This window comes from Triticum urartu, chromosome 4A (genome assembly GCF_056163025.1).
Source record: "Triticum urartu cultivar PI428250 chromosome 4A, HENAU_Tu73, whole genome shotgun sequence".
Lineage (NCBI taxonomy): Eukaryota > Viridiplantae > Streptophyta > Magnoliopsida > Poales > Poaceae > Triticum > Triticum urartu.
This window is the reverse complement of record NC_141876.1, coordinates 483,712,230-483,735,187: the sequence shown is the minus strand read 5'-3', so window position 1 is coordinate 483,735,187 and position 22,958 is coordinate 483,712,230. Positions and strand designations below refer to the sequence as shown.

Sequence of the window (22,958 nt, the reverse complement as noted above, 5' to 3'; positions counted from 1 at the left end):
CAGTACGTGTCCGTTCCACGCTAGGCCGAAGGAAGGAACGCGCTGGAGAAAAGGGACGAGCAGGCCGCCAGTAGTTCGCGGAAAGCGACCCGGGAGATTTCCAGAGTGGAGCTGTCAGCACAAGACGGTGCTCCACTTGCCGCTCCGCTCCGCTTGGGTGGGTGTCCGTACGGGACGGAAGGGAAGGAGTGGCATCCAGCTCGTTTGTGATTTGTTGGATGAATCATCATGGGACCATGCGATGGGAGGAGCATAGCATAGTACCGACTGCCGTGCAGCTGTACGACGCGGCGGCACCGAAGCACGGTAGGCAGGCCCATGCGCCACGGGACCAAAACGTGAGATGAGAGTGAGACATGAGGAGGGGTTGTTCTTGTACTGTGAGGAACGAGTTATGTTTACGTTTACCAACCACGGGACTAATATAACTTTTATTATACTTCTCCGGTTGGAATTACTTGTCGTAAAAATGATAGAAATGGATAGATCTAGAAATAAAATATGTTCAAATACATTCATGCCTACGTCAGGTAATTTCAGACGGTGAGAGTACTTGGGATGCTTTGTAGTCAGTGAACTTGTACATAGTCACGGATCTTCTCAGAAAAGAAGGCAAATCCAAGAGGTTCCAAAGCTAGCAATAACATAAGTATTACAGCATTGGATAGAGGACCCGAATGAAAACAAAAACTTACAAGCAAGCCCTTCAGTTATACATTCAAGACCCAATAAAATAACTAAAATACAATTAAGTCTTTAATCTACACGCAATCTCACCAGAACACCATGGCCACCATCTCCAACCACAGCCTTGCCAACACAAGGCAAGGAGAGAAGGGGCTAACTAGAGGTGTGCTTGTTAACGGTCGTGACAACTGAACACATTTTTTCACCCGCAAAAAAAAACTGAACACATTTTACTAGCGGCGTGCTGCCTGTTTCGGCCGGGTTGGAACCAGCCCGTCCATGAACAGAACAGAGATGTGAACATCACGCATTCCACCAAAGAGGGAGGTAAATAAATTGCAGCAAAACGAGACCAAGCAAGTTTCATATCTGATTGTATTTGTAGAGCTAGATCTCGAAATAGCTGAATAGTTCAAACTCTTTCCAATCTCTGGATGTACTGTGCGTATCACCATTGTGAGAATGAGAAAAACAGGCACCTGAGTGCACTAGTTTTATTTGGATGAACATGTATAAACTTGTTAGAATCATCAGCTACACCACTACTGAGCTACACCACACTATAAATTAAGATGACAACATGCATTTACATTATACAGGACTACACAGTGGATGTCTGGAAACATCAGCATTGCCCAATCATGGACCATAACTTACCACTGAGCTACTACAGATATGAGCTGTGAGTAAAAATGGGTCGCCTCGGCCAACTCTAATCAAGCTATAGCAAAAATACTCTGCCGCCTCTAAAACCATATTATTAACTCTATACTTCTAGGCAATCGTCTGGTCTATAACCTTCTCGCGCCTTTCACCAAAACAGCTGCTTTGTGCTAACAATTCGATGCCTTCAGGTGACATCGAAAGTGCGGCAGAACTTAAGTAATGTCTTGACTGACGACACCTGCAGCACACAAAGAGCAGCAGTCAGTGTTCGTTGGTTGACATTTTGAACCCTGATAATGCAAATGGCACATGATGTTCACGCCAACAGTTGGTTTAAGGGATTACAGAGCACATGGACAATAGGGCATACCATGGATTTGTGCCAAAACATTCCTTTCTAATGTAAATGAGAACAGGTGAAATTCCCTAAACTCTAATCAAGCAGCAGGCCGCTATCCATATCTCAAACACTCAATTGAACTGATATGGGTAACACACTATTTCAGAGTAATGGAGAGAAGCATGCTGGTTCACATAAGGTATCCAATCTTGCAAACGTTTAACCAGGTTGCGGCCAAAATCATTTTTAAAGTAAGAACGTTACATGGTGCAAATACAGAATTCCAGAGTAAAAATATGACCAGCTACGGTGCTACGGCAATTTTAGATAAAAGATGATGCTGGCAATGTTTGGCTTGGTTATATGCCTTGACACAAAAGAACATATGTTAGGCATCATACTTGGTGCATGGAAGAAAAAAATTATAGAACTGAAAGACAGGGACTACCTTCTTTGCTTGTTTGCAACTTTACTCTCAGTGAGTCGCAAGTTTTCTAACTGCGAAATCTGACAAGTCGAAGACAAATAATCAACAAAAGCGGGTCCTCTCAGTGATAGAGATAGCTTGGAAGGAACTACTGGAAGCAGTGCGTCACAAAGATGAACTAGTTGCTCCCTGCACAGTTAATTGCAGGTTCAGTGTCTCAATGGATGCTCCATTGGTACATACATAGACTATAAGCAAATTGATACCAGTCTTGGAAAAGATTCATTTAGCAAGATAATATTCCACTCAGTCAAATTTATTGAGTAACAAGTACAACCTATATGAAATCCATTATTTAAGAAAGTTCTGAACATGGGAAAGGCTCGTAACCACTGTTGAAGTTGCAATAGAACAAGGCTAACAAGAATTTTCAATTATGGTCAAAATCACTATCACGTGAAAGTGTCATGTGCACATAATACTCATTGGTGCAAAATATAGCATGTTGGTTCAACGAAAAGTGACATTATTACCATAAATGCATGCTGACTAGTATTCCAAGATATGCACATATGTCACCCACCAAAAACATCACTAGCATTTCCATCAGTTGTGCATTGTTTATGCACCAGTGGAAAACTCTATATTGTGTTGACATATGCAAATATAGCTGAAATATTTATCATGAGGTATGACCAGTTGACCCCTAAAATAATCTAATCAACATGCCTTCAATTTCTTCCCACCTACAGTTCTGGTAGATGAGCAGTGTTGTTCATGTTCAGCATGCAAGGTCGATTGGCCAACAATACAGAAGCAGCGTTGCATGTGGAGTTGTGGGCTAGAACATTAGCCCAGGTGGGAATTGGTTATTTTTTGTTGTGTTTAGGAAATCAAATGACCCTATGGCACAGCATTATGGTCACTAGGACCCCAATGTTTTCTAAAATATACTCTAAATTAAATGCATAAATGAATAAAAATTAAACTGTAATACCATGAGAACTCCAAGATATGTTAAAATGCAACAAAGGTACATGGGAAATGCGATGCTTACCTCCCCTTAGAAATACAGCTTGTTGGATTTTTCATGTGGGAAATGTTCCCATATCCATCATCACTGTTTATTCCTGAACTAATAAGTTTACCAAGAGATGTGGCAGTTGTACTGGCAAACAACAACTCTTGTGACAAATCAATGGAACCATCCTCCTTATCTTGGAAGTCCCTTGAGAAAACACAAAGAGCATGCTGCGCATAGACAGATCCCATCTCAAGCTGCTTATCGTACCAGGAGAGGTCATCAGGCTCAGCACTCGGGGATGAAGATGGATCCAAAATGTCCTGCACAAATTTATAAAAAAAATACATCAAGGGTTCAAGACTATATTGCACAAACATGAATCACAAAGAAACCAACGATAAGAGTACTTACATTGGTAAGAGGGTAGCAGCGGGTGAGCATAAGATCTGATTCCGATATTAAATCAGACACACTGGAAGCAAGCTTCAAAGCTCCAGAAGCAGTTCTATTGTGGTTGGTCTCACAGGGAAGTACAGGACAGCAACGACGTAGCCTGTTCCAAGTATCCTGCACGCATTCAACCTTGCAACAGTCGTTAGTTTTTTTGCCAGAAAGCAGCCAAATGCTATCAGCTCGACTGCATTCATCCATCAGTTGATACCCCGTAGTTGAACAACTTTCCTGTTCATTCCTGCCAAATGATTCTGCATAAGCTTCACATGTCTCACCAACCACATCTTCCATGCATTTCTGCGATCCAGACATTAGATTCCTCGCATGGTTACTGTCTTCTAGTGCCGTCATAGGCGTAGTGCAAACACCATCATTATTAAAGGTAGACAAGCCATTGAACACCATACTTGATAAAAGGTCATCGCTGCTAACAGATGCAGAAACACCTCCAACTGCGAGGGATGACTCAGGCACACACGACACGCCTTGTGACATAAAAGTATCACATATTTGTGAAATGGACCCAACCAAGTTGCTCTCGAACTGGTTTTGGAAAGAATTAGTTATTTCAAAAGTCTCCCTTGATTCGCTTGGAAAACAAAACTGATTTGAGATTCCTTGCCCATGTATATGGGGCACTTCTGGAGGTTGTGGGAATAAATCACCTTCTGGCACAGTAAATCTGGCATCTTTGGCAATATATACATCCGCTTGATCATCATCGGACTCAGATAATAACACTACACCATGCTTCTTTCTTGCTTTTTGTTGATCAGACAGAAGAGAGGTATCTGGAGCATCATCAAAATCATCAAGATCATTCTTACAAGGTGAAATATCATTACATTCAGTAGTGTGGCCATGCTTTAACTTGGATTTTTTAATCTTTCTTGTTTTAACTGCACTTCTTCCCTTGGTCAGAGGTGCTGTTATTTGTAACTCCAAGGCTTCAAACTCTGATAATTCCATCTGCCTTTTCTTTTCTTCAGCTAAATGGATTGTTTTTTCTATCTCCAAGCACACTGTTTCTGATAATTTACAGGGGAAGTCCCAAGGCAACATTCTTGGCACGGTAGAATGTACTGCATCCAAGTCAAGTGAAAAAGGAACAGACAAGCATTTGTTTGACCTCTCTGAAAATAGAAAATAGATTAGAATAGCTAAAATGATATGCTAAGCAGTTCTACATTGAATACAACATTTAAACGCAAAATCTTCGGCGAAAAACTACCAATTAAACAAAGACACCACGTAAAAAAAGAACCGGAACAACATTTCTCACAGCATGGGTGTGTTATGTGCACGAGTACAGGATTATGTAATATTCAAACAGATATGGAACATTACTTAAATAGGAAAAACATAAAGATTAGAGTTAGATCAGATTGGTAACCTTTAAGTTATTACTTAGGGGTCAATAAGAGAACATGAAATAAGCCATGTGTAGGTTTGACCACTAATAAACTTATTACAAAACAAGGAATCCTATAATTATGCAACTAACATTATTGACTACTCCCTCCGTTCCAAAATAGATGACCCAACTTTGTACTAACTTTAATACAAAGTTGGGTCATCTATTTTGGAACGGAGGGAGTACCAGGTAACGTTCCAACTAAATGATATGAGATGTCTAAAAGTGTCTAACAGTCCATGATCATAACAGCAAGTCTAACAGTGGTCACACAATTACAGAAACAAACATATTATGCCATAATATACGAATCACACAGCTAGCCAGTCACACTTCAGGGAATAAGATAAAAAATACAGCATTTTAAGCTATAGTATATCACTTGGGCTCAAATTTTGCAAGTATGGGACAGTACAAGCACACCAAAGTATTCAACCTGTGTATTCCTGCTTGCCTTGATACCAAAATTGCAAAAGCATTGTTGTCCTCCTAATATCCCCTAAACAAGCATTGATAAAATACTTCAATTGAGGAGCAGTGACGTCCACTCCCTCAGATTTACAGATCTGCGCAGAGTTAGGATATAGTCAACTTTCAAGTCAGACAAGTGACATAAGTTTTCATCCACAAAATAATTCTTTACCATGCCAACATGTGAAAGTAGCTCTCCGGATGATGGGTATTTGAAATCCAAAACTAGCTGATCCAAGAGATGAGGCAAAGCTGGATCCTTCTCTTCACAAAACAAGTGTAATGAATAACAAACACTTTAGTATATAACATCAAATGAGACTGTAAAAGATGAATAGAGAAATGCAAAATCCTGAAGGCAAAAAGGCTCACTGTTGCTGGTCAGTATAATTGGCCATCTTGTAGTCTCTGCAATCTTAAGTATGGTCGAAATAAATCCACGATCCTCATCAAAGACAGTATCCACATCCTCAAATAGGATAAGTGTCTTGTTAATAACTTGTTTAGGGGCTTCATCACTCAGCTTTGAACTTGAGTAGCATTTTACAGGTAGCATATGCTCATCATCGTTAGATGCTTTTCTTGTAGAGCAGGATACCGAATGCTTGTATTCAGTCCTATCAGGTGTCTCTAAAGCTGGATCTAAAGAATCTATTCTTGGTGGAGTGGTGACCTCCTCTTGTGACCTGTATGGGAGACAAAAAGATAATTGATGTACGTACACTCTAAAAAGGCAGGCCTATAAAGGTTTAGACAAGAATGCTTAGGTTGGCATTTAAACTGCATTTGACTACATGCCAACTTGGTGCTTGCCAAAAAATAATGAGCAGAACTTCATATGATTATAAGCAAGTTCTCATTGGTTTTTGCATGTGCCCTAATACCATAATTCCTATAGCAGCAGATTTCGTTGTTGCTCGACAATTCTTTGAGTTAGTAGTAGTAGGCAATTTGGATGTGTTAGATAGCAATATCACCTCTTATAGTATATTGTTAGGGCCTATCTGTATATATGAGGTATGGCAAATTGGATCATCTCTAAGGAACAAGAAAGAACAAAAAGGTCATTCAGGCCTATGGTCTCATTTTTCTCCTTCTCAAGAGATGTATATACTTCACATATATTAGCTCATGCCCCACTGTATAAGGGGTTTCCTGCATATTTACTCCACCTGTACGTGTATATACTGGCCTATGGCCTCATGGAAATACAAGTTGCTATTCTTCATAACACCCCTAAGGTCCCACTTCAAGTCATCACAGTCCAGTATTTCCCCCGTGGACTAAGGTGCATGATAAGTTGCATCATGAAGAGAGTAGAGCTCGTAATAAAGGAATGCCAAGTCAATTAGACAACTATTGTCCATCATAAACAGGAAAAGTGAAGCAGCACAAGGTTGTGGAGAAGCAGCACAAGGTTGTGGAGAAGCAGCACAAGGTTACTGCTACGATGTGTACAGCACAAGTGTTTTAGGAACAACTTCAACATGCTGTGATATTACTCTAGAAGCGGAGATAAGGCAGCGGGAGTTCAATCCAAAACTCTTAGAGCACAAGATCTAGTCCAAGATCTTAGATAAGGACACCAAGTTATATATACGTAGTGGGGTACATACTCTGGTTACAAACTAGAGGCGGGGACCTCTATTTATAGGGCTTTGGGAAGCCTTGACATCTCACTTCCACTTATGCTAGAACACTCTAGAAACATTACTTAAGATTCACCATTCTACTCATAGCTAGAAGACTCTAGAAAACAGTAGCTAGGGTTTAGAAAATAAAAGAAATACTCCCTCTGTCCCAAAATAAGTGACATGGTTGTAGTTCAAACGGAGGTAGTACTAGACTAGAGTAGAAGTATCTAGAAGTAGCCAAACAGATTAGACACATTACTTAAGATTCACCATTCTACTCATAGCTAGAAGACTCTAGAAAACAGTAGCTAGGGTTTAGAAAATAAAAGAAATACTCCCTCTGTCCCAAAATAAGTGACATGGTTTTAGTTCAAACGGAGGTAGTACTAGACTAGAGTAGAAGTATCTAGAAGTAGCCAAACAGATTTGACATATGATTTTATTTTTATTTTCCTCATCTATTGTTCCTCATCAAAAAGTGAGAACACGGAGAAGAAATTGGACATACCACTTTTCAAGGCCATGTGATTTAGTTGCTTCCTCAAACTTTTGCTTTACATACGCCCCATTTCTCATATCAGATGTATTTACCTATAAATTCACACTTTTAAGAAAAAGTACAGGAAGCCGAGTTGTTTCTAAAAAGAAAAGCTGCAGAAAAATATACCTCAATTACATTGAACCCATGTTCTCTCGCACAAGCAAAAACTGCGGCTGATTTTCCACACTGGGAGTAAGAACAAAGAGATCAGACTACATCTAGGCTGTATGTCTATATATAGACATAAGGGCGTAACAATGCAAGTATACAATTTGTGGAAGGGACGATTGAAAAATATAAATTACTCCCTCCGTTCCTAAATATAAGTCTTTTTAGACATTTCAAATGGACTACAATATACGGATGTATGTAGACATGTTTTAGAGTGTAGATTCACTCATTTTGCTCCGTATGTAGTCACTTGTTGGAATCTCTAGAAAGACTTATATTTGGGGACGGAGGGAGTAGAACATAGTAACAGAATCAATAGACTGCAAATTTATGTTTGTACACCTCTGTGCCCAGTTAAATGAATACAGACAATACCAATTGCTAGGACAAAATTAGTAGCTGAACAACCTACAGGGCTCAACCTTATTTTTTAGAGTTCTGATGAATAGCATCATATGTAAGCCTTTCCAGTTCAAACTAAGTTACTAACTGGATATAAGTTGCCATTACATTGTTTTAATATTTTAAAAAGAGGTGTTTCCTGTGGTAACAAATGGGAAGCTCTATACTGTTAGTGTCAGAGGTATGTAATCCTATTTCAATCTTTTGGTGGGAGTGGCTGCGTTTAGGATGATGCTACTTACCGACAGCAATTTCAACACCACAAATGTATTACTTATAGAAAATACTCAACAGCTTCAAAATAAAGTGCAGACTGATTGATTGATTGCTGAAAAGCATGTTAAGCAGTGTACAATGCTAGCGACAGGTACTCTTGAGCATGGTACTCACCCCAACTGGTCCAGTAATCAGAAGTACATTTTCATAATCAGAAGCATCTTCTGAACAATCTGTGTCAGATTCATCTTGACAGAAGCTGGCATTGATGCTCTCATTAGCAACTCCAGTTTGCTTGTTCTTGTGGCCTCTTTCATCCCACCCTTTGAGCCATTCACTGAGAAACTTTACATGCTCAATATTTCCACAGACCTATCAACCAAAATAGTGGAAATCCCAGAACAAATATAAGCGTAATGTAGTATTTGTGTTTCCTAAGAGGCATGTTGACCCAAAAAGCTAATCAAGTACAAGAAACAAACAGAAAAGGTATAATGCAATGCATAATTGTCAATATAAAAATAAAATTTCATGTTCACCTGGGCAGCAGTTTCAGGCCGGTACTTGTCAGTCCACAGGTAATAAGCCGGCTGACAGCTGCTGCAACAGTAGATATCACAAGATATAAGACACTAGTTAAACCAACTCATTTTCTGTCAGTAAATAAGTTCTTAAGAAACCAACTTGGTTAGCATGCGGTATTACACTTTGATATGCTAACTAACCAAACCTCCAAGAGCGGTACTTGCAACGAATAATTAATAGGGCTATCATAGAAGGATGGTGAGGGATTAGGGTCACAAACATAGAAGGATCGGCAAACTTCTGCATATAGATAGTTTTGGGGTCAATATGATATTTCAGAAATATGTAAAGCTATAAACCCTTACTAGCCACACCTAAACCGTGTTCATGCTTTGTCTCAGATTCCATTCACAAAAAAGGTTGCATGATGCGTACGGTATAAGCCTAAATGACCTTGCAGCTTCATATGGACAATGACATGAGACGCCAATTGGAAATGGATATAATAATATCAAAGACAAAATCTAGCTGCTTGGCATTCATGCAAGTGATGGAAAGTCCATGCCTAATGGGATATCAGGAGAGCTCACACCCATAGTGTTAGCAGGCAACATTAGCTTAACAAAACTGATAAACGCCTACTGGTTAAAAGGTAATTGAATGACAATTTTAATGCTAGAATCAGCAATGAAATAAGATTTTTTATGATATATATCACTTATAGAAAAACAATTCAGCCACAAAGTTTGACTGTTAGTCAGAGTTTTAGGTTTAACAATTTTGAGTAATTAGCCAGCACAATTTAAAAATTCAGAACAGAGCAGTGTTCAAACTGGGAAAACAGAACCAGCAACTTAGGCAGCTGGCTCACTTACAAGACTTCACATGCAGTACAACCAGAACTAAAGGCACAAAGTGTATTAAAATCAGAGAACCACACGTTTTTGTCGAGACAGTCAGCTATTCTTAAGACAACAAAGCTGACAAAAAATGGGAGGGGCAACTTAGCTGGCCCACCCCAGTCTTGAACATCTGAACAAGGACCCTCCCTACATCCATCTCATGCTCTCTCTCCCCCACAGACTCCATTTTCATCCTCATCTTGCACACCACTTGCTTCTGTTTGCTGCCGTCGAATTTACATTCCCATGAGCCACTGTCATCCTCCACTAGATCCAATCGTCCGGCATAACAAAATTGGCACAGTATCGGTTGCACGAAACGGGACATGCTGGGTCAGCTTGTGAGAAATGGCTTGCTATCAGAAGCAAGAGACAAGATGTTTAGATGGCATGTAGTTTAGAATTACTTGAGGTTAGCATAAATGTGGTTGAGTTTTTTATTTGCATGTAGATTAGAGCTTGGCAGATTGATTTTATGCTGTAACTGCATTGGGTCTGAGTGGTTCAAGTAGGCAATATCTAACACAATCTTTCTGGAACCGCACTTGATCTCTTATTTCCATCATCCATGGATTCCTTCAGATCCCCCACTTTGACACCATATGTATTTCTCTAGTTGGAACTTCTTGCCATAGTATGTTGCTCTAATCCTTAAAAGAAGAGGCCAAATTAATAAAATTGATACTAACAAAACAACCTGTTCAACTAGTGGACCACTAGCCTTGCCTGCTCGGTGTCTACAACAATGTGTATAAGGCTTTGTACAATGCAAGGCGCTTATGGTAGGTGCTTAGAGAAATAGACCAGTTTTTCTTTAAGCACCGGTGCTTATTTGTAGAGGGTAGACGCTTAATTAGGCACCTCCTGTAGAAATAAGCACTGATGCTTAAGGAAAACTCGATTTATCTTACGAGCACCTCCCTAAGCACCTTGCATTGTACAAGGCCTAAGGGGCGTCAGAAATAAACAACTGATATTTGTTACTCCCTCTGTCCCAAAATATAAGAACGTTTTTGACACTATCGAAGGCACTGGTATACTATTGTTCTTACTCCCTCTGCCACATATACTATCAAATACTCAAATAGTATAATAAGATCCTAGATGCCAAGGAAAAAGAGCACAAAAATAACAGATATAAAAAACAATTAGTATCCTGATGACTGACACCACTTGAGCGGACATTAACAAAATGGTTTGCCTTTTTGCGCTTAGTCATCTCCAATGACGTTTAGCTCAAGAAACTATGATGTTAAGTTCAAATGATTTGCAAAATCTCCAAGTTCAATATGAAGGCAAAACCAAGGTAGCTAGCAGAAAGCCAACAGTCTTACATACATTTAGGCAAACAATATAGGTACTAGGTAGTGTTTGTTACCCTTTCTGGTCGACTTCTGGCCTTCCTTGCAGTATCCTTTCCGGGTGTTTGTTATAGGAAAGAGAATCATGAGGAGAGCTCTCTTCATCAAGATGGATCTGGAATGCAAATGGTCAAGATTAAATCTAGATTAGTGTATGGTTGGAACAAGAAATTTAGTGGCTATACAGGTTGAGTAATAGAAGCACAAAGCAGGTTCATCTGAATGCTTCATAAAAGAGGTGAAAACATAGCGTATACCACATCCAAAGAAGATAGATTGCTTTCACTTTGTTCTTTAGGAAAGCTAGGAAAATCCATTCCCAAAGCTGTGTGATTTGCAATATTCTGCTCAGCCAACTGATCTAGGCACATCCTCTTGGAATTAGACTCTATTGTCAAAGGTTTCACAAAGCCCTCAAAGAATGAGACAGGATTTTCAAGTGTATCGGAGGCACTGGTATCAAGAAAAGATCCCTCCCCAATTAGCCATTTACTCCAATGAATTGGTATGGCAGTCTGCAGAGCAAGAAAGGGAACATTGTCAAAATAATAATAAGAATACAGTTACAATCGCATTGAATAAACCTCATCAAAATAGACCACAAACTATGGGATGTTGTACAGCTAGATGTATGGAAATATGTGCTGGGCACACCTCCAATTGGTACACGACATGAACAGGCCAGAGTGGTGGGTCCCTCTCAATAGCACAAAGGGAATTTGTATCTTCGATATTGAATGCATCTTGTTCAGCACCTTTGTTTACTTTCCGGGAAGCAAAAAATGGATGCAATTTCTTTCCAGATGATAACATCCGGATTTCCTGTCAATGAATCAAAGAATATACATTTTAAGAAAACAGCAGGATAAACATGAAGTCGACTAAAACTAGTGCACCTGCAAAAATCAAATCCTCAAATATTGGATCCATAACCACATCACCGATATGGTGATAGATATACTGAGATAACAAGCCCTTATTCAACAATTAAGTCAATGAGGACGTTTAACCAGAAAGGAGGAGATGGTTTGTTGCATGCACAGCAGCAATCTTTAACAATGATAAAGACCATTTCTTAAGTAATTGCTAGTGTTTTAAGGTCTAAGTCTAACAAGCAAGACCATGGCCATACAGCTCAGATTACAACAAGAAATAAACAGAGCAACTAAGGTCTCTACCTCTCTGCGGCTTTCACTTGGTTGGTTACCCAAATTTTGGTTGCCTATGGAATCTTGCCAACTCTCCTCACATTCCCTTCACAAATCTCACCAAGTTTATGGCCAGCAAAGAGTCAAGGAATCTCTAGCCAATTTTCGCTAGCCAATGGTTGGCAAATTTTGGTAGGGCATATGCTATGGCATGAACCAAACATGCCCTTAGTGTTCAAGCGTTCTTAGTTTCACGAACTAGGGGCTGGAATAATATCTTTGGCCAGTTTGTTTCCATAACAGAGATTATTTCTTAGGGGTGAAGTCATCGTTATAAGAGTTGGAATGTATCGTAAGACAACCACCACCAATCCGTAAAAGTATCAGATGTTTTGCATGAGTACCATCTTACTCTACCCTCTTTCTTGGGATGAGAAAGTGAGATTCAAGCAGTTGCAAATATGAACTCACAACAAATTTGATGGTAGCAAGTGCCCTCGCGAGACAAGAAGCACACAGCATATCCCAGCAATGCAGACAATGATACTGGAGCGTACCTGTGCAGCTATTTTTGCCTCTGACCTTAGGTCAACTATCACCTGTGACTTATCTTCGTTGTCTAATACATCGTTGGCATTAGCCTGTGTTGCCTCAGAAGGCACATTATTCAGATCTATATCAACTTTGACAGGAGATCCTTCAGGTAAGGTAGCTTCAGTTTGACTGCTATGCAGTTGCTGACAGCCTGCGTGCCCTTCATAAATAAATAAAATATTATTACACCTCTGTCAAAGTAGAGTACATGTTAACCAATAAATACGTAAAATCACAAGTAAATAAATATTTAGCTAACTTGTTCAGGAGGATATAGAACCAATGCACATAGTGTTCTTAATCTGTGAGAGAATAATACATTTAAGCTACTTTTAGTATGCACTATGTGACACAGCCTATGAAAAAATTGAATTTATATTGCAAACAACTGAAATATTATCCGACTCAACGAGTAAATGTTTCACTCTTTCAAACTCAATATAGGTGTATCATTTTTCTCATATGTCAACATTTGAGAACTTGGTACCTTTTTTCTTCCATGGTATGCAGTTAAAAATCAACAGGATAGGGTACATTTTCAGAAAAACTAAGCCATAGCATACTAGGATACACAGGCATAGTTTGATACAAAGGGGTGCTCGTATTTGATGCATAGATTTTTAAGTTTTTAACCAACTGTAAGCATAGGGATGAGAGAGAGAGAGAGAGGACTAACCATCAGGAGATTCCAACACCTTGCAGCGCTTTCTATTAGGCGCCTTCCGTGCTGCATCTTGATTTCTACCTTTCCGCTGCTTTTTCTGAGGGCTCTCATCTGACATCCAACAAAACAAATATTCATCAATTCTCATTCACAGTGTAGCAAATAAACAAGGAAAACTTGACTACGAATGGGCCAGTGAAACACTTGAAGAAATGGCAAGAATATTGTATGGGGTTGACATACCAACCAAAGTAACTTCATCCTTGCTACCTGGATCCAACCCAGTTGTCTCTTTATTTGAAGATGGCTACATGAAGGTTGATTAAAGAAATCAGTATTTTGCATATCAGGAAAGATAACAGAACAGCAGATGTGCTTATTAATCAAATATATGGCATATAAGTTGAACCAAACGACCGATCTAGAGTCTGAACTAACACGAAAAGTAAACATAGTCATCACCCATTGTTGCAACTGAGAGCATGTGCATGCCACTGGTTGCAACTGACCATCTACGGGGTTTTTTCTTCTCTATAATGTTTTTGTTTGGTAGCTTATCACATTGGCAAATTCAATTTATCCACTTCAGATAATTTGGATGGCATGGACAGTTTAGTCAAAGCCATCCAACAGAGATAGATGGTAAAATTTACTGGTGGAAAGAAAAGAACTAACCTGTGCTGTATCCTTTCTAAACTATTCTCTTGAAGATTAAATGGGTACACAGTGAAAGGGTGGACACTCCTTAAGTAAACAGTAAGCAGAGAGTCAACATATTCAATTCACTTAGCTTAGTTATGCGCAGTTGTTACTCCACAAAGAAGGTAGAGCATTAGAGGCGCCCCTTTTTCTCTGTTTGATTTGGGAAATGTGGAAAGTTGGCAGCTCCATACAAGTACATATGCATGGTGATGGGAAGAGACATACTTGATAAGAATGTTCTTGATGGAACAGGCAGCGCTACTAAAAGCCTAAGATTACAACCCTTCAGGTATGATACTTGCTAAATTTGTAGCACAAAAATTAGCAAGGCATAGGCACAGCATGCAAAAGAGAGGAGTCTTGATTGCGGGGTAGACTTATCTTCTGTACTTAATATGCAGTGCCTGTCATCAAATAAAAGGAAGGGCAATGTAAAAGCTTCTTTGATACCTAGGGGTGGAAAATGGATGTTCTGTTTTAGTCGATACTAAGAGTCCCTAAAACGCGAATGGAAAGAAAAAAACCAGCATTCAAATGAAACATGACTACTGTGTGGATTTTTTTGCTGTGTAGAGTGCGATGTGCAATGGGAAATGACGCCAATTTCCATATTCACATCAAGACTGGGATCAGCAGCCCAGGTACTCTACAGGTTACGTCAGACTGGACATTTGATGTATGGGCCTGTTTGGATTGCTACCAAAGCTGACCCTGCCAAAAAATTGGCTAGCCCATGCAATTTGGTAGCTGTTTGGATCTGCACCAAAAAATTGGCTCGCCCGACTTGCCCAGCGCCTCTCCATGTAATTCTCGCCAACGCGTGGGCATCACGAGGGCGCGAGAAAGCTGCGCCAATATTTTGGCGCTGTGACCCTGGTTGTTATGGTGGGCCCTGCCGCATGCATGCAGTTAGGATAAGCCTTTTTTTTTGCTGTAACCAACCAGCGGCGCTTCTTAATTCAAAGATATGCGGACCTGTGCGTGATTAGCAACCGCATGCAGCAATTCTTCAGCATCCAAACAGTAGCAAAACGAAGTGCATGCAGCATGCAGTGTCATTCTTTTGGTGACTTCTGTTAACATTGATTAAATATAAGTTTTCTACAGAAAAAACACATCTAAGTATTGAAATGTATTTCTTCTCAATTTTGTAATAGATGCAGTTAAATATTTTTGGACTATTATGCCAGTTGGTCGCAAACCAAACAAAGCAACGGTCTCACTTGCCAAAATTTTGGAGGATATGATGGTCAGAATCCAAACACAAACAACTTGCCAAAATTTTGGTCATGCCCTTGCTTTGGTCATGCCAAAATTTTGGTAAGGCAAGTTGGGGCTCAAACCAATCAGCCCCTATGTCTAACGCTAACCTTATCCCAGACTAACCCAACCCACGTACAGTGATGTACGTAGCTTTAAATCCGTCATGCCAGCCCATTTGTTTCAGATCAAAGTGATGTAGCTTGAATTTCAATTCTGTAATTTAGCTATTATAGACACCGACGACAAACTTCCTGCCATGCTCATGTTGTATTAATGCGAGCAGAAAATTGGTTCAGATTCGTACTACCATTTACAGGTATTCAACAATATTCAAATTGATACTAATGTGGTAGAGTCACTACTCGATCTGTTTGCACCTCTACTTATACTACGTCGCTTCAGCCCAACAAGGTATAAGAAGTTATGTGCATTCCAAACTATTTAAAATTGAAAATCAGAAGGAACTTATTTATCAACACGGAAGCGGGCACAGAGAAGCCACAATTTCAACACGGCGGGCGAATTATAGTCCAGCTACCGAGCAAACACCAGACAACAGCCGAAACGGGGGCGAATTGTAGCAATGTAGTACCTTCCTGGCGGCCGCTGATCTCCGCGGCCTCGCCTTCCTCTTACCCTTCTCCGGCTCCTCCGCGGCCTCCTTTCCAGACGGCTCCTCGGCGGCTGGCGCGGGAGGGGCAACCCCTCCTCCGCCGCCGCCGCCCGGCCTGCCCGACCCAAACGGGAGCCTCGACTGCACGCACCGCCTGAGCCGCTTTGCGTCGGACGACGAGGGCGACGGCTTCGCCGGTGACGGCGTGGGCGTCGGCGCCGGCTCCTCAGGATCAGCAGATCCGCCCATCGGAACGGGATCGAGCGGGGAACCGGGGCTAGGGTTTGGGGCTTGGGAGCTCGGAATGACAGTGCTGGGAGGGGCGGGAGATGGGGGTTGGATGGATTAGCTTCACGTTTTTCCCGCGCGGTGGAGCGGACGCGCGCGCAGGGGGGCGGATTTGGGCGGGCGCCAGGGGAGGGAAGAGGTTGGCGCGGCGCACTGCGGCGCTACGGTAAGGACAGAATCGTGAGCAGTAAAGTGAGTATCAGTGGTGGGTTTTTTTAGCTGGGGTATCAGTGTTTTGATCGGGCACGGGGAAACGAACTCAGATTTTTCTCTCTTTTTTTCTGGGAAGTGGGCTGGGAACAAGGCCGACGGCAAGAGCCATTTGGGTAGAAAAGGAAGGCTACACCGCGGGCTTGGCCCATTTACCCAATCCCCCTGGTGATAGAATTTTTATTTTTTTTATTTTGACTGCTAATCCTGGATTGCCTAATTTGGCAGCAGTATTTTTAAAACCGTGGTAATGTAAAGCCTCAGGGTAAGTTTGGGAGCAAAGTAATTTTGAAGTTTTTAAAAGGGTGTGTCTAGGTCTCAGTCGACTGAGACTTAACCAAGTCTCAATCAAGCGATATACTCCCTCCGTTCCTAAATACTCCGTCTGTTCCTAAATATAAGTCTTTCTAGAGATATCAACAAGTGACTACATACGGAGCAAAATGAGTGAATCTACACTCTAAAATATGTCTATATACATCCGTATGTGGTAGTCCAATTGAAATCTCTAAAAAGACTTATATTTAGGAATGGAGGGAGTATAAGTCTTTTTAGACATTTCAAATGGATTACAACATACGAATGTATGTAGACATATTTTACATATAGATTCACTCATTTTGCTCCGTATGTAGTCACTTGTTAGAATATCTAAAAATACTTATATTTAAGAACAGAGAAAAAAGAAAAACTAAAAATATTTTTTTTTATAAATCTCCATGCAAGATCAAAGGAATATACAAGTGACTGAGACGTAAGACTTAGCAAAACTGTTTTTAAAACCGTGGTAATGTAAACCTCAGTATTCCAATGTTTGGGTGATGAATGCTCTATTTTTTAAAAAACCACGGTTTTATAATTTTGGTTTAGAAAAAGACATCAAGACGCCTTTAAAAAATATTGTGGTTTAAAGCTATGTGCCAAATACACCATACAGTAGTTAACAAAACTATGGTTTCTAAAAAGGGAAAAGCTTCTAAACAACACAATATTCTAGAAATACTGCAAAAATACTTGGCTGTCAAACACAGCCTAAAGTTTGGTCTTACCCTAACAAAATGTAATTCTTGGCCAACCCTCTTATATCACAGATCTTTGTTTATAAGAACTGTTTTTGCTATGCTGCTGATTAAAAATATGTGCTTAAATTTTTGTTTTGCTGGTAAGAGTAACCGGTGCCGTCTGAAAGACCCAACCGTGTGTTCAGACGTTCCCTAGATTCAATTATCATCCTGATGTACTTGTAATGTTTGCCATATTTATCAGCAGAATCCAAAGAGCAAGTCCGAGGTTTCACCTAAATAGTTGCCAAAACGAGTCGACCAATACAGGCATACGGAAGAATATCATGAAAGTCGATACTTCAGCATTTGAAATTTTGGAGAGTACATAGTAGCATGACAAAGAGCAACCATACATCATGGCTGGGTTGAAACGTCAGAACTGGAAATCCACAAGGATTTAGTTCGGAACAAGGGCCATGACTAGTTTTGACGACATAAAGCTTAACCTCTCAGCCATGTGTTCCTGTAGGACGAGTTGTCTCGCAGCGAGGCGTCATGTGGCTTGTACTCCATCAGATAGGTGTGTGGCAGCTTCAAGTGCCTCTTAATCGAGTCTCTTAATGTCATCACAGCCTGCAAGGCACAAGAGTATGAGTGAACAAATAACAGAGAGAGAGAAAAAACTTCTCACTGGTGATAACACCGTCAATTCCAAACAACATAGTCAAGAAGCATCAGGTGATGTCACAAACCTGGTGGTCTGATGCATTCCGATTCCAGACGCTCAGGATGTCTTCATTGAAACGACAACTTAGCACAATGCCACAAACATCATCACTATAATCAAGTTGATCACCCACTAGAACCAGCACCTGGACAAATAAACAGGATGGGCGAAAAGAATTAAAATCTAAGCCATGGACAGCTGCAGGACCTATTTAATCCAAGTAATCCTTGTACAAATTGTTAATCAACAGAACACATTCAGGACAATCAGGTATCATTATTGAGGCATTGTGTAACTGAATGACTGTGATCCCATGGATTGAAAAGGGGAAGACAAGCCTTGGTTTGAAATCGCTCCCATGACTGAATAACTGAATGACTGTGATCACATAGAATGAACAGCCACGTCAAAAAGTATGCAAAGCAAAGCATGCCATGCTGAAAGGAGAAAATGGAAACCTAAATGGGCTGCCTAAAGAAGAACACACATGGCATAAACATGTCCTTGGCCGCACAGCAATGGAAAGGAGAGCAGAGAAAAGCAGAACAAAGGCAGGAAATGAAACATGAATGAGCAAAGAAAATCAGAGAGCTTGCTGTGAATGTGGCATCAACGAAAAGCGGGCATGATAGAGAAAAGAAGATAGTAGCAGAAAATAATGATAAAAAAACCTACTTGTTGCAAGTACAACATAGCATGTAAAATCAGCTAGATGTGAGGGCTCATGGTGGGAGACCAGAATGAGAGTAAAGTCAAACAGTTGCAGTAGGAAAACACAGGGGTGCCATTTCCATTTCATTAGTAAAGCCAATTTATGAGTAAATGTAAATGCAACACATATCTTCCTCTCTCGTACTCATGCAATATCCGCAAGTTTACTCAGACAAATAAATAAGAAGAAACAAAATGATGTTAAACAGGCACTGCATATTAACATGAAGAGTGTGGGATGGGATGTGACAACAACTCATAGAGGGCATCTATGCATGCAAATGTTTCCCATAGCTCTTCGTTTTTAATGCAGCACAAACACAGAATCTCCACTTCCCGAGGCAAACATTCACAAGGTAACAAAGCCAAAGGTTTTGTTTGTGGGAACAATAGCATAGGTACTAATCTTGTTCCATATTTTAAAACCCACTGCGCCCAATTGTACTAGTGATGCATAAATCGACTAATAGGAGGCACGCATGCTATTATTTGCAATCTTTAATTTCATAAATATTGATAGGGAAACTAGACTGCCAAACTAAAATATTTATACACTAAATCAAGTGTTAGAGATAAGGGACTTCAACAAAGAAGATACAAAATTAAAGAAAAGGAAATGGTGATCAAGAAGTATTGCTCAGCAGACATGTGTAAACTTGTAAACTATAGCATATGGCTATGTTTTTAAGGCGACGCTTTGCTTTAAGGCGCTGGGGGGGCGCCTCGACGCCTAGGCGCCTAAAGCGGACGCCTAGGCGCCTAAAGCGGACATATTTGCAAAGCGCTGGAGGGGCGCCTCGACGCCTAGGCGTCGCCTAGGCGTCGCCTTAGAGACGCCTTAAAAACATAGGCATATGGCATGCATGCTTAAGAAAGCAGTCAACTGTCACCGCAGAACAGTGCATCTTGGAAGGCTGCTAATTCATTTATGGATCAGCGTCAACTTCTTCTATGCTGAACCATTTGCTTCAAATCAGAAGTGCACACAGTAAACATGAAATAGCAATAATACTACCTCAGATCTCAGGCTTATGTTGGTACGGGTAACAGGGAGCCAGACCACAACGCGCTACAAGGCTGTTTGGTTTAAGGGATAGCCTTATACAGGGAGATCTAGGCCCATTATGGGTAATCCCATGTTTTCATGTCATGGCCCTAGTCTCCATCGTTTATTGGCATGGCATAACATCGGTGCATTGCTACGGAACCGCAAAAATGATTCAGTTGTATTGGATTAGTAGTATATAACAACCAATGCACGTGCAACACTGCAGAGAAGAAACTCAAACTCAATCAAGCAGCCAACACTGCACTTGCGTAACTGCGGTAGCAATGAGAGCACCATTGCAACAACAACAACAACAACAACAACAACAACAACAAAGCCTTTAGTCCCAAACAAGTTGGGGTAGGCTAGAGATGAAACCCATAAGATCTCACGACCAACTCATGGTCCGGGCACATGGATAGCAAGCTTCCACGCACCCCTGTCCATAGCTAGTTCTTTGGTGAGCACCATTGCAAGCTATGTTTTTTTTTCTCTTCAAATTGGAGGGGTCTTGTGGGTTCTAGATGACTGAGGGAGATTGGGGTGGAGTGGGGGAGTGAACTCACCACCACCACTAACTCCAATTTATAAGATAGTAGAGACTATGGTCATGACTCATGAGGAATGCCGCTCTGAAGGAAAAAACAATTCCACTCTATAAACGGAACAAGGACTATCCTGTTTCAAATCTAGACCTAATGTTCCTGTTTCGCTTGAGTAGTGAAATATTTGATCCATCACTAACTCCTCACGGCATCCACATGGTTATAATGCAATCAAAGACCAGTCATGAACAAAATAAAAACATTACTTGAGAATCCCATGATAAAAACTAGTAGAATTTTCCACAAATCAAGTAGGCTAGTGTGTGGTACTTCATGGTGGCACAGGCAAGGGAAGTCCTAGTTGAGGGTTTATAGAACAACAACCGAAGTTTGTATGATGACCAAATCTTACAGCCCAACGAAAGCACAAATAGATTACTTACCAAATCCTCCCAGAAACGCCCAGAAACAGCCTTCTTGAACCGTATAATCCACTTGCCACCATTCCGATTTGCAGGATCCTGCCCAGTCAAATGCATTAACCACTAGAAGCATGGGTAGACATGACACCAATACTAAACACAACCATGACTGAAAAAACAACAGCTTGTTCCGAGCAATACCTCCCAGAGTGGACGGACACCCTCTTTGAAAAGATGCAGGTCCGTGGGGCTCGGGAGGGAGGACGGGCGTGCGAGGTGGCAGTAGCAAACCCAGAACGACTCGACCTAAAGCCATCCAATTCCAAACAGCAACATCAATCAGTAAGCTCCACTGACAGAAGTAAGAAAAAACCCTGGAAACAATCTGCTGTGCCGGAGACACGTACAGTGCTGAAATCGACGATCTTTTTGATGTTGTCCTCGTACGACTGCGACCTCGTCCCGGGCGTCCGGCGGGTGTACCAGAGCACGAGCTTGCGCTGCGGACAACAAGGGCTATTACATCCGGCTTTCTCTGAGATTCAAAGGTTTGGCATTTCTGGAACGGGAAACGGGGAAAAGGTTTAGATCTAGCGGCGGGGGGCGGGTCTTACCCTAAGGGGATGGAGGCCGGCCTTGAGCTCGCGGCTGCGGCGCTCGCTCTCCTCCGCCTCCGCCTCGTCCTCCTCCTCGACGGCGGCGGGCGGCGCGTCCTCGGCCCGGGCGTGCGACGGCTGCAGCTGCTCCTCCTGCTCGGGCACCTTCCTCTCCACCGCCGGCTCCATGGCGCGCCCTCGTGCGGCGATTTGGTCGGCTGGGTGGGGGTGTTCAGAGAGAGAGAGAGACGAGGAAGGGTCCGGGAGACGCGTGACGGGGGGGTGGGAGTGGGTTTGGGCCTTTTTGGTGCGGAGCTCTTCGATCGGGATGAACCGTGCCAGGGAGCGCTTCTATTTTCCTCTTCTTTTTTCATTTTTTTTTACCATATACCATGGTAAACGATTTACTACGACCGATCGACTTGTAGAGCTTTTTTTCACCAGGCGCCTCGTCACGCGATGGAAATGAGCCAATCCAAAGACGACACGTGCTCTCGTGGTACAATCTTATCTCTTTCATTTCTCTCTCCCATCGTCTGTCTTTGTCTTTCACCTCTCGCGTGATGCATCTTTTTCCATCTTACACGAGATAGCTCCTCCGGTGTCGAGGCTTGCGTCCAACCTTCTCCCTATCGTGGTTAGCGGAGCCATTGCCCACATGTCCTTCCCGCTCCGCCGTGTCCACGGCTACGACCTAATGCAAAAAAAAAAATCTATGATCTTGCAACCGGGAGCAATGGTACCCAGCTATTCGCCGGGGACTTCATCCAGGTGGCGCATCAGGCAATTGATTAGCTGGGAGTTGATTGCCGAGAAAGTTGCCTTGGCCGAGAGCGGTCGGGGCCAAGATGAGGCATGGAAAGCCTTCCATGACCATGCCGAGCGCGCCCGGAAGGAAGACGAGGTCGCACATGAGAAAGCCGCCAAGGCTCTGGCGCAAGCCAGAAGATCCGGGGTGGCGCAGTTATGGACGCTCAGGGTATCCTAAGCGCGCCCGCTGTCGGAGCTAAGTCCGACAGATCTCGGGTAAGGGGTTCCGAGCTGGTGGTCTTGGCTAGATAGTAACATGAAGAATAGGGACGCGGTGTTTACCCAGGTTTAGGCCCTCTCGAAAAGATAATACCCTACTCCTGCTCTTGTTTATATTTTGTGGATGGAGTACAAAGTACACGTGATCTACCTCGAGATC

The 22,958-nt window shown here is 41.7% G+C and overlaps 2 protein-coding genes across 3 annotated transcripts; both read right to left on the bottom strand.

Moving 5' to 3' along the window:
• Window positions 1–1,114: 1,114 nt before the first annotated feature.
• On the bottom strand, window positions 1,115–16,721 carry LOC125552209 (P-loop containing nucleoside triphosphate hydrolases superfamily protein). 2 transcript variants are annotated; one of them, XM_048715696.2, is made up of 18 exons: window positions 16,198–16,721; window positions 13,884–13,947; window positions 13,653–13,751; window positions 12,940–13,136; window positions 11,889–12,056; window positions 11,492–11,749; window positions 11,252–11,349; window positions 8,986–9,046; window positions 8,621–8,818; window positions 7,784–7,843; window positions 7,625–7,707; window positions 5,855–6,168; window positions 5,655–5,746; window positions 5,448–5,577; window positions 3,556–4,730; window positions 3,178–3,464; window positions 2,142–2,309; window positions 1,115–1,591 (listed from the first exon to the last, which is right to left on the bottom strand). In XM_048715696.2, the coding sequence occupies exons 1-18, from the start codon at window positions 16,465–16,467 to the stop codon at window positions 1,462–1,464; spliced, it is 3,852 nt and encodes a 1,283-aa protein (XP_048571653.2). In that variant the 5' UTR covers window positions 16,468–16,721; the 3' UTR covers window positions 1,115–1,461. The 2 variants fall into 2 exon arrangements, with proteins under 2 accessions (XP_048571653.2, XP_048571654.2); XM_048715697.2 differs by having other exon boundaries at window positions 8,986–9,043.
• Window positions 16,722–18,060: 1,339 nt separating this feature from the next.
• Window positions 18,061–22,069, bottom strand: NCBP (Putative cap-binding protein). Its single transcript, XM_048715698.2, has 6 exons — window positions 21,788–22,069; window positions 21,581–21,673; window positions 21,375–21,479; window positions 21,195–21,272; window positions 18,473–18,592; window positions 18,061–18,353 (listed from the first exon to the last, which is right to left on the bottom strand). Exons 1-6 carry the CDS (start codon window positions 21,956–21,958, stop codon window positions 18,222–18,224), a joined length of 699 nt encoding a protein of 232 aa, XP_048571655.1. The 5' UTR covers window positions 21,959–22,069; the 3' UTR covers window positions 18,061–18,221.
• Between the last annotated feature and the right edge of the window lie 889 nt (window positions 22,070–22,958).